This window comes from Otolemur garnettii, unplaced genomic scaffold (genome assembly GCF_000181295.1).
Source record: "Otolemur garnettii isolate 467f Iridium unplaced genomic scaffold, OtoGar3 scaffold00079, whole genome shotgun sequence".
Lineage (NCBI taxonomy): Eukaryota > Metazoa > Chordata > Mammalia > Primates > Galagidae > Otolemur > Otolemur garnettii.
The window spans coordinates 8,729,575-8,742,009 of record NW_003852474.1 but is presented as its reverse complement, the minus strand read 5'-3'; the positions used below and the strand labels follow the sequence as shown (position 1 = coordinate 8,742,009).

The 12,435-nt window shown below is 37.1% G+C and overlaps 1 protein-coding gene across 1 annotated transcript in view; it reads right to left on the bottom strand.

Annotated features, from left to right (window-relative positions):
• The window catches only part of MGAT4A (mannosyl (alpha-1,3-)-glycoprotein beta-1,4-N-acetylglucosaminyltransferase, isozyme A), a 103,997-nt gene that overhangs the window by 52,069 nt on the left and 39,493 nt on the right, over window positions 1-12,435 (bottom strand). The window contains exons 3-4 of the mRNA XM_003794342.2: window positions 6,304-6,471; window positions 3,316-3,459 (exon numbers count right to left, since the gene is read on the bottom strand). Of these exons, the coding sequence (XP_003794390.1) occupies window positions 3,316-3,459; window positions 6,304-6,471 (312 nt within the window). The remainder of the gene's footprint in view (window positions 1-3,315; window positions 3,460-6,303; window positions 6,472-12,435) is intronic.

Here is a 12,435-nt window from a genome sequence, read left to right as displayed (position 1 = left end):
ATTCCACTATCAGATCCACCCAGGCCAAGGAATTCACTCAGCTGGTCTCAAACCCTCCACTGAAGATGGTCCTCCTGCCTCTTACGAGGCCTCCAGCAGATGACCTTTGATCTCTGTCACAGCACACCCCACCACCTCCTAGGCTTCACTCTCACGACTCTGAGTGTTTAGAACAGAGGCCCCTTGCCCCACCTTTGCGAAACCTGCATACATTCCCGCCGGTAAGCAGGGTCTCCTGAAAACCCGAAGGGAAGGACCTAAGGGACAACTCAGAGGAAGGCACACTGGCCCCATGGCACGTCCTGCACAGCACCTCTATGGCTGTCAGGTTGGCTGGATTACATCATTCCCACATCACGCCTAAGAAAACCAATGAACCCAAGCCCGACCTGCGGACAGTGGAGCTGTGCAGGGACGATGGCCAAGGCTTTAGCCGCGAAGATAGGAAGTATACTGTTTCTATGCACCTTTGTTTGTTGTTGTAGTCAGTGTGCCCTTGTTTTTTTTGTGTGTTTTTGTTTTTGTTGATTGTGCTGTATGTTGTTCCCAGTGTAACTTGAAACCTACCCCTCACCCAAATAAGGTTGATTCCCAGACATATGCAGTAAATCATAGCCACCACTTCCATTTGAAGCCTTTACAGACATGAAATGTAATAATAAATGCCGGGAAATGACAGCACACGTGGTATTAGGAGAGGGGTCAGCCCACAGGACACAGCTGGTCTGGTTAGTTGAGGTCCTACTTCACCTCCTATTTCTGCTCTTGTTTTATAAATTTAAGCTCCAACCTAAAGCTGTATATCTTGAGTAGACTAGGATGACTGATTTAGGAGATTAACTTTTGAATTAGAAATGTAACAGATCATAGGTTATGCTGATTACTATTTACTACTGTTGAAGAGAAGAGTTATTATGGTTTTGCTTTGAGCTACTTTGTATAAAACTGTGGTTTTGGAAAAGAAAGGGCAGAACAGACTTGAGAGACTACTCCCACTATTCTTGGGCTTTTCTGTCATTAAAGCTTGCTTGGACCCTTCCCCATCTCTGTGTTTGGCTGCAGTGACAGCTGGATGAGCTCCTTTCAGTTCAGCAACCCTGGTGGCTCAAGGACAAGGCACTCATCACATTCCCTCTCCACACTGTCCCCAGCTTTAGGGGGACCAAGACATGCAATCTCACCACAAGCTCACAAGGCAGGAAAACTGGGCTTTTTGTTGTGGTAATTTGTGTGAATCACCACAAGGGTGGTTACTCTAATTCTTAATTCTGTAGGTTTGGCTCCCGTTAGTTCTTTCCTTTTTAGTGTTTTGGAATCCTTGAATTCCTTGGCTTAAACTACAGAATTTAGATTTCAGCTCTAAAACAGAGTATATTTGGGAAAATGGCTTATTCTCTAAACAGGCCATCTGAACTTAAAGCGAAACACAAAAAAAGAAAACCCATCTGTACTTGTGTCTATTTACTGTACCTGCCTTTGCAAATTATGTGGAAAGAAAAGGACACAGTGCTGGGTTGGTGAGCTGGCAGGGATTTATTATGGGTAAGAGAATTCCAGCCCTCTCCTGGCCTCAGTAGCCACACGGAGCGCTGCGCTCAGGGAGGGTCGGCTGCTCCCTAATTAATAAGCCTGATCACTTAAGAACAGAATTTTTAGCAAGAATCGGTTTTTCTTTGATCTAAAAATCAGAAGTTCTTAATATGAAGTCCCTAGATAGGTTCTGAGGGTCCATAAAATCCCAGCAATTATATACGAAGTTATTTTTCCACTATGGTCATTTTTCTAAGTAGAAGGTGATAGCTTTCGGGTTCTGCAACTCTAAAACTATTCAGATCCACTACCTAAGGATAAAGTATGAAAAATGTTTTATGTAAGAATATTAACTACTAAAAAGCTGGCTGACCAAGATTTTGTTCTATTTATGATGAATAAAGTCATATAAACAGTAGATGGAATAAGTATCTTCAAAAGGAAGATGGAGAGAGCCACACTCACAAAATAAGAACAGGCTACTACACAGAAGAACCTATTAGAGACCTTGGAAGCTTTATATGACTTTAAAAATACTTCTCGTTTCTTTTCACCTGGTAGTCTTATTAAGGAAGACACAGTCTAAACAGAAAAACCCACGAAAAGTTAAGGTGTCTCACTCAGATAATGATTTTTTTCTTTCAAAAAACTGTTTATCAAATTAAAACATACGAAAGTAGAAAGAATTATAGTAGGAATCTCACCTAGCAGTTACTTATTTTAAACAACTATCACCTTACAGCCACTCTTGGTTCATCTATGTTCCACCCACTTCCCAAACCTTAAAATAGTGACTATTTAAGGGAAAGATAGAGCATCAGCTTCAAGAATTAATGATCAATATTTTCAAAAATATTTTTGACTCAATAAAGAATTAGTACACCTGAATATAATATTTGAAGAGTTTCTACCACCCTACCAAAGAAAATAGTATATTATTTCAAATGATCAGTAAAATAGAAAGATGCAAAACTAAAGCAAGATGAATGGACAAGCTTACATTTATAGATCAAACAACATGAGAAAATGTGACGAAAAAACAAGATAGTAGAATACTGAAGAATCCTTTTGAATTGAGCAGAATAAATTTCAAAAATATACACACACATTAATTTCAGTCTCTATGAAATAACCACTTTGTTACTTGTTAAAGACCTGTAGGAAAACAAAGTTATTATTTTGGTCTCTTCATTTTAAAATCTACAAAGAAAAGAGTAACAAAGCCAGAGAGGAAGAATAAAAAGTATATTAAGAGATTAAGAATCTATAATAATAGATTCTACAAGGAAAATTCGAGCAGCTCTGAAAGTTTTGACAAAGGGAGGGAAAAAATGCTATAAATTATCTTTGGGGTAAATTAGGAAAAAAGAACCAAACCAAAGTATTTCTATTACTGCATGAAAAGTTAGATAAAAGCTGCTATCTACTTATATCTCTGTAAGAAAAAGTAAGTAGGGCAGACCTAAGAAAACCCTTCTTGACATGACCGTAAGAGCTATTAATGTTGAAATAAGATATAATGGGAAGAAGTCATCTCTCGACCTCCAAAAACATGGAGCGAACTAGATTTCTCATGATTCTTTTCGGCAACATTACTTTGGTCTACAGAGGAAAACATCCAACTCCTTTCAAGGTGAAGTTTAGAATTAAGTCTCAAGTTACTGTGCACAGATAAAAGAAGAATTTTTGTTCTTTAACTTGCCAGACTTCTAAGGATTGACATAGTATCCCAAGACAAAATTAAGACCAGTGGTACAACCACACTTAGAAACAAAATAAACAAACCTCCGGTTCTTCCGCTGCCAATCTGCACTGCAGGTTGAAGGCTCCCTTCATTTTGCAATAAATGAGGCAAATGATAATAAATACTTGGCACTTGAAGAGATTTTTTGCTTGTTAATAATTCCTTTAGTAGCTTTACGGTATTATCTGAAACACAGAAGTATAATTATTCCACAGGATAACTTTACCTTAGAGAAGTTGCAGATTTTTTGTTTGTTTGTTTGTTCGTCTGTTTCAGGTTCATTGAGGATACAAAGAATTAGGTTACGATGTTTGCATTTGTTAGGTAAAGTCCTTCTTACCAGTGGGTCCTACCCCCAAGACGTGTGCCAGAAACCCTAATGATATGCCCATTAAGTGGGAGTACACCCATCCTCCTCCTTTAAGTTTCAGATTTTTATTAAAAAGGTAGTAAAATCTCTAAGGAAAACTATTTTCTTTCCTAGTTTCATACGTTGGTAAATGATCTCTTCCTTTAAAACGAAAAGGACACTTTCACAATCAATCTTACAGGTCATGATGTTGGTAAAACAGGCTGCATGAAGGCAAAAACGTCAGCCACCCACCTCGAGGTGGTGGAATGCTAAGCGCTTACCTTCATAAGGTCAGAACTCAAGCTTCCTGAACAGACTCTAAATATTTTATCCACCTATGAAAATTTAACAATAAGTAAACTGACCACCAATAACTTTCACTTTCTTTATGCATTTACATTTTATCAAAACTTCATGTGAAGGTATATTTTTTCTAAAAATTCAAATAAAATAAACAGCACAAGGAGGCTGTTCAGTACAGATAAGAATTTTCAGATAGTTTCAGTTTTTCTTAGAAAAATCAACGAATAGTTTACTATGCTATGAAGTAAAAACTTGGTAGTATAAGAAAGAGAATCTTAAAATTTCATGAAACTAGAATTTAACCTTTGAAACAAGTTAGCAGTAAGAACTTACAGCCTTAACTTCATTAAAAATGCAACAAGGAACAAAAATTCACAGAAGAAATGCAAATGACTGTCCCATATGAAACTTAAATCTCATGAATAATTATAAATTATAATTTACCAATTCTAACTATCAAATTAGCAGATTAAACAGTAATATTAAATGTTGGTGATAATAAATGTTTCAGCTATTCCGACCACCATAAAAGATGTTAAAATATTTGTCCAAGTAACTTCTTTTAAGAATTTAACTTTTATATATTCAACATATATTTAGTAATTATCTATTAATTGAGCAATACTATGTCATGTGTTTGAAAATCAAGTCATCAAAACATGGATCTATTTTTAAGAAAGTCATAATCTAATGAAAATAACTTACACAAAGATTCCAAAGCACTAAAAAGGAAAGAATTAATTTGAGTCAAACCTACAGAATTAAGAATGAGAGTAACCACCTTTGTGGTGATTCACAAAATTACCACAACAAAAAGGGGCAGTTTTCCTGCCTTTTGAGCTTGTGGTGAGATTGCATGTCTTGGTCCCCTTAAAGCTGGGGAAAGAATTGTGACCCATCTACATGCAAAGATGTTCATCACGGAGTTATAAACTGAGAGGAAAAAACAACCCAGAAAAAAAACCTCATTTGACTAACGTAGAAAATATGTAACATACCCTGGTGTATGACTGACTGGCATGTTTACAGCCATTAAAAATAGTATTTTGAAGAATATTTAGTAACAGTTTAAAACACGGATAGTATAATTTCGAGAGTAAAAATCAGGGTATATGGCTCACGCCTGTAATCCTAGAACTCTGGGAGGCCAAGGTGGGAGGACTGCTTGAGCCCAGGAGTTCAAGACCAGTCTGAGCAACAGCAAGACCTCATCTCTATAAATAAATAAGCAGATAAATAAATAAAATCAGGCTATAACATGATCACAATGTTGAATAAAAATATAATACATGGGGTAAAAGACTAGAAGAAAATAAAAGTTAGCAGGCATAAACCTTACCAGTGATTTATTTTTTATCTTTACCTCCCATAATTTTAAATGCTACTGGGGTATAATGCCAATTTTATCAGCAGGAAGGGAAGCAAGGAGAATGAAACTTAAAAGTAAGGTAGAGTAATGGATCTCAAGATGAGAGGAATTCATGTTTTTAAGAATAGGCGAAGCTAAATGAAAAAGTATGTTAGTTTAGAAAGATCATGCAAATTTGGAGGCAACTGGTTATATACACATATCAATTTAATTATCAGAATGAAAAGGGTACAGAAACAGAGGAAACAATTGGCATTCATCTTGTGGTGAGAGAAGGAACTAGTCAGATATTCCCAAAGTGCCCATTATAAAACCATGTATGTTCCTCATTGTAAATCAGATTTAAGAGCACTAATTACTTCAAAAACTTAAAGATTCGGCTTGGTGCCTGTAGCACAGCGGTTATGGCGCTAGCCACCTACACCAAAGGTGGCAGGTTTGAACCCGGCCTGAACCAGCTAGACAACAATGACAGCTGCAACAAGAAATGGCTGGGTGTTGTGGCAGCCACCTGTAGTCCCAGCTACTTGGGAGGCTGAGGCAAGAGAATCGCTTAAGCCCAAGAGTTTGAGGTTGCTGTGAGCTATGACACCACAGCACTTTACTAAGGACAACTTAGTGAGACTCTGTATCAAAAAAAAAAAAAAACTTAAAGATTTTTCCAGAGTCCTTCTAAAGTCCACACAAAAGGCACAAAATAAACATGCATAAACACAAACTTAACTTTCAGTCTTATTATGAACATGTTTTAAAAGATGCACGTTCTTCACTACTGCCAGTGAAATATATACAACTGAAATTGAAGTTAACATTACTCTCTTAAAATCAAATTTAGTAATTAATAAAAATTATTCTATAATTTACCAGAGTGGAAACTTTTTTGTGTGACTTTCTCTGAAAAGGGTAACAAATGCTGGCTGACAAACTAGACAACTTTTGAATAAAGTAGTTCACGTAACTCATTGAAAATATAATCTTGTATGATACAAAAAATAGCGTTACTACCTGAAAATTTATTCACTGTGTCCTTACTTCCATTTGTTTCGGCTCCTACACGTCTGAACTGCTGTACAATGCTATTTAATTCAGAAGAGCGCTGAGAGATTCTATGCTCAGCTATTCGAAGACGTTCTTTCAAAGCAAGAAATTCTCGTTGATAAGCAATAAGTTTTTCTAGAAGCAAAACCAAAAAAGTTATTAGTGTACGTCTTAAAAAAAAAAAAAAAAACTAGAAAACTTTATCAAGAAAAATACAGTAGCAGGCGCAGCGGAGCCCTGGTGCCCACTTGCCCATTTCTGCTCCTGACTCACTGCTGGTCCTCCCAGAGGAATGAGCCAGTCAGGAAGCTGCTGCAGCCACAGCTTTTGTTTACCAGTCGCATATACAGAGGGTGCCAAAAAAATGTATATACATTTTATGTAAGGAAGAACTGTATTAAAATTGTCCTAGTTGGGGCAGCACCTGTGGCTCAAAGGAGTAGGGCGCTGGCCCCATATACCAGAGCTGGTGGGTTCAAACCCGGCCCCGGCCAAAAACTGCAAATAAATAAATTAATTAAATAAATTAAATTGTAATAATATATACCAGTAACATCTATTATCTCGTATATTATATCTTCCATCTTTTATAATTGCTACAATTTTAATGCATATTTTCCTATCTTAAATCATATATACATTTTTTGGCACCCTCTCTGTGTATATCTAGATATATATCTATACACCCACATATACACACACATATATCTATGTATATACATATACACACACATTTATTTATAAATAAAAATATAATCCAAACAGAAGTATAAGATTAGAAATTTTAATTAATGTCAAATTTTTCAGAAGAAAATATTTATTCCTTGATACAGAACTGAAAATTTAAAAAGAGGCCAGGCACCCTGCCTATAATTCCAGCACTTTGGATGGCCAAGATGGGAGGATCACTGGAGCCCGGAAATAGGAGGTTACAGTGAGCTATGATTGTGACACTGCACTCCAACCTTGTCCCTGAAAAAAAGTTTTTAGAATTAACACTTTATGCATAACACTAACCACATGTGTTGAAAGGATCAAACAATAATAAAGACCATTCATATCAACCAGACATAGAGATGAGGCAGAAACTGATAAAATATGTAAAATAAAAACACAAATATATCCTATTTTATAGCATTATCATTAATTGCCATAGTCTAAATGTTTCCTCTGTACTTCCTATTCTACAAAGCAGGCTTTAGTCAAATTCATAATCACTAAAAATTCAATGAGCCACATGTACAATGACCCTAGTTAAAAGTCATTTATTTTTACCAACCTGAGATAATCACAGGTCAAGAGAAGCCTGGTCTGGGAGATGCAAGTGGATTTTATGAGGATAAATGTAGACATGGAAACAATGAGAATAATTGAGACAGCACAAAATCCACGGTGAGATAAGGGCAAGGACTGAGCCCGTTGTTACAGTCCTCCCCTGAAGACTCAGGCAGTGCCTACATACTGGTTTCTAAACACCATCTGCTACTAAAAAGAACTAAAATTCTTTGGAGAACTAATTTTAAGATGAACCTAGAATGTTCCTGTGTTAGTCTAAAAGGGTTATTAAAAGAAAAAAATGACAAGACACTGTCAAGAGGACACAGGGGGTATTTGAGAGGCTCCCACAGGCCAAATAAGGGATAATTTAAGTATCAAATACTGATGGCAATGGTTATAACCTAGTAAATAAAAGAATCCATGAGTCCTTATAAATAATAAAGAATTCATTAAGAGATGAGGGAAAAGTGTTTCTTATAGTAGAATGCCAAGTAATAAACAGAATAAACAGGCCCAGTGTGGTGATTCACACCCATAATCCTAGCACTCTGGGAGGCTGAGGTGGGAGGACTGCTTGAGGCCAGGAGTTCAAGACCAGCTTAAGGAAGAACAAGACCTCATCTCTACAAAAAAAGAAAACTTAGTTGGGTATGGTGGTACACGCCTGTAGGCCCAGCTACTTGGGAGGCTAAGGCAGGAGGGCCACTTGCATCCAGGAGTTTGAGATTGCAGTGAACTTCGATGATTCCACTGGACTTTAGCCAGGGAAACAGAGACCCTGTCTCAAAAAAGGAATGATAAAAGTTGGAAAATTACCATTTTGCAACCATCACAGCAATTAACCAATTCAGGCAAGAATCAAAGTATCTCCCATGAAGTGCTCATTAATTTACAAAGGGAAAAATGCTAATTTTACAGTGGAGAAAGCTGGCAGACAGCATCTCAATCAAGGATTCCAAGTTCACACTTGACAACAATGGGACTGAGATCGTGTGACTCCTGAAGGACAGAGGACACCCCTCATTAGGTGGTACTCCTGCCAAAAAGGCATAATCTGAGTCTAATCTTGAGGAAACATCAGACACATCCAAATTGAGAAATTATGTATAAAGCAAATGGCTTGTACTTTGAAAAATGTCAAGGTCATCAAATACAAAGGCCGAGGAAATGCCCAAGAGCACAAAAAACTAAAGCAGACCAGACACCTAAATGCAAAGCACAATCCTGGACTGTATCTTGGACCAGAAAAAACAAATTCTACCAAGAACATCACTGGAAAAATAACGTAATATAACTACAGAATAGCTAATAATGTGCAAATGTTAAATTTCCTGAATTTGACACTTACACTGTGGTAAGACCATGTCCTTGTTCTTAGGAAATAAACACTGAATTATTTAGGAGTAAAGAGACACAATTTCCACAAGTCACTCTTAAGTGGTTTTGAAAAGATCTATAGATAGATGAGAAGCAAAATGTTCACAACATGGGAAATGGGTAGAGAAGTTGTTTGTATTATCCTTGTAACTCTTCATTTGATTTTTTTTTTTTTTTTGGTCTTCTTGAAGTAAAAAGAAAGATTGGGTGGCAATACTGGCTGAGACTTTGAACGGCTGTCAAGTGGCACGGAAGGATATGGATCTAAGGACAGTCTGTCTCCACATGCATTTTCTTGGTATTTTTTGAAACCACCATCCCAGAGACCAGCTTCACCAAGTAAGAAAAATAACCAGTCCTAGTAGAGAAATGCCCCCACCCCTAATTCCAAAAAGTTCCCCTGCTTTGAGGTAAAGTGACTATGCTTTTAGGAATTTAATCTGGAAAGATCTGTTGAGCCCATGGAGTACTGAGTAAGGTTCAGATGTTACTGCTGTTCTTAATCTAAAGCCCACAGCTATGAAGAGGCTCTAAACAGGACACTTCTCTCTCTCTCTCACGTCCTTTGTTTTGGGCTACACCCTTCCATATTAAAAGAGTTCCCCGTACCATCATGGCAAACTCATATTCCATCTACAAAACCAAGTTGGCTTTCTAGAACTTTCTAGAATTTACCCTAGAATTTCCTCCGTTTATATTTCCCAAAATAGTACATTGCTCTCTTGAGAAAAAGAGTGGTATATCGGTCCTCAGCATTTTAGTTCAAACTTCAACATAACAGACAAAAAACTTTTTCCAAATCAATGACATGTATTTGACAAGTCTCTGTTTTCCATGTTAGTAACAAAATTCCTATTTTTCTTTTTCTTTGAATCATTTCAATCAGTTTCTTTGTGGGCAGAAAACTGTGAGGGAACAATAACGCTTCTCATCTTACTGGGAAGTACTTGGTTTTGTTTGTTTTGTTTACTGTAAACAAAGTCCAACATTTTAAAATTTTATATCCAGGCTGGACAATGAAAACACAAATCATGTTTTCTGCAAATCGTGTTTTGTGAACTTAAGATTCTGAACCACAGGCAGCGCCTGTGGCTTAGTGAGTAAGGTGCCAACCCCATATACTGAGGGTAGCAAGTTCAAACCCAGCCCTGGCCGAACTGCAACAAAAAATAGCCAGGCACTGTGGCAGGTGCCTGTAGTTCCAGCTACTTGGGAGGCTGAGGCAAGAGAATCTCCTAAGCCCCAACAGCTGAAGGTTGCTGTGAGCTGTGACGCCATGGCACTCTACCATGGGTAATAAAGTGAGACTGTTTCTTAAAAAAAAAAAAAAAAAAAAAGATTCTGAAACATAAAATTTCCAAAGGAACAACTTTAATTCCTTTAACTCAAATAATCAGATCAGTTTTTCCAGTGAAAATGGTACCTTTAGGCTTTCAAGGACTTATTAAGTTGAACCATATGAAACCATTGATATAGATCTTTTTTGACAAAAATGGCAATTTCACATGCTAACAATGTAAATAACAGATTGGACTGTACAACTTAATTAAGAAATTGACCAAGAGGATAGATGAATAATTAACATAAACAAAAAAAGCACTAAAAACAGCCAACAGGTAACACATAAAACGGAGACTAGGAAACTTTCATTTGTCAAACAGCAGTAAGTTCCTAGCAAGATATGAGGAAATACTACTAAATTCTATGAGCCAACATTAAAAACTGGATTTTTATGTTGAAATCAAAATTATCAAAAATTAAACCCATTTTTATTTTTTCTAATTTTTTAAATTGTAATATTTATCAAACAAAATAGTACTGAAAAGAGTGCTGATAAGTCATCTGGTTTATCTCTCAAATTTTCTTCAGCACTACACTGAACTTTTTCACACAGAAAAAAAATTTTTTTAATATAAATGAGTGAGAGGCTAAGGTAAGAGGATCAGAGGCCAGGAGTTCACAATCAGCCTGCGCAATATAGGAAGATCTTGTCGCTAAACAGATAAATTAATTAACAATCTGGGCATGGTGATGTGCACTTGTAGCCAGAGATACTCGGAGTCTGAGTCAGGAGGATACCGTAAGGCCAGGAATTCAGGACCAGCGCGGGCAACATACCCCGGTCTCATCTCAACAACAACAAAACCAATCAAAGGGAAAAAGTGAGGATTTCCTTTAGTAAGAGATTCCAAAATATAACAAACTTTGCTTTTCAGGAAGTCACTGCTTTTGAACATTTTATTTCACGTTTTATATTTCACATTCATCACTCTTATACAACCACTTTAAAATAGAAAGAACATGGCCTAGATGAAATCGCAGGCAATTCCCCACTTACAAAACTCTTAATCATAAAGAAAAAATAAAGGCCTGGATTCAGAGGGCAGTTTAGGAGAACTAAAACCTAGAAAAGCCAAAAGACACAGTAAACAAGAGTCCCCATGAAACAGGGTGGAAGAATGAAAGAAGAGAATTTGGAAAGACAATTCTAGTTAGAATAGACAGCTAAAAAGTTACCAACAAGACCGGGGATCTCACGATTTCCCAAACTTTACCATACACCATCCAGAAAGACTTGCTGAATCACAGAGTTCTGGACTCCACTTTCAGAGGTTCTAATTCCACAGGTCTGAGATGGGGCCTGAGAATCTCTAACAGGCTTCAAGGTGATGCTTGTGTTGCTAGTCCTAGGTCCATCCACTGAGAAGCCCACAGGTAGGCAATGTTGTCCTCGAGGAAGATCTAGACTCAAGCGACCTACCCCTTCTCCTCTCCTTTCCTCTGGTCCACAAGTTAAGGGATCTTGGGACAGGAAGGGCTCATTTAAATGTTTAGGACCCTAAAATTGCCTAGATTAGACCTAGGGCAGAGAGGGATTTTGAAGTAGGCAATGAGGGCCTATTTCAAAGGGCTCTTTTAAGAGTTATGTGGCATTATCAAGATCATTCCATTTTTGGAGTACTCCAGTCAGGATCTATCACATAAATGTGGATCTGAAAAGACCTGCACCCTTTTAAGCTCAGAAGGGAAAATGGGCTCCCAGTGTATGCTTTATTTAAATTAAAACAAAGAATATAATTCATTTGTTCCCTTACATGATATTTTTGTTACTAACAAAACAAGATCATTGGGCAGTGCCTGTGGCTCAAAGGAGTAGGGCGCCGGCCCCATATGCCAGAGGTGGCAGGTTCAAATCCAGCCCCAGCCAAAAAAAATCCTTACTAGTGAATAAGAGTTGTACTATGGTTCAAAAGTTTTCTGGAACACAATCCCTATTTCTCTTAAGTTATTCTCTAAGTAATTTAATCATTAACAGTGTCACATTCAAAACAAACTTCTAGGTAGAGGCTTAATAAGTTAAAATCTCTCCTGACCTTACAAAGAACAGTAATACCTTAAGGCAAACAAATCTCTTAGACAAATTTTCTTTTTTTTTTTTTTTTT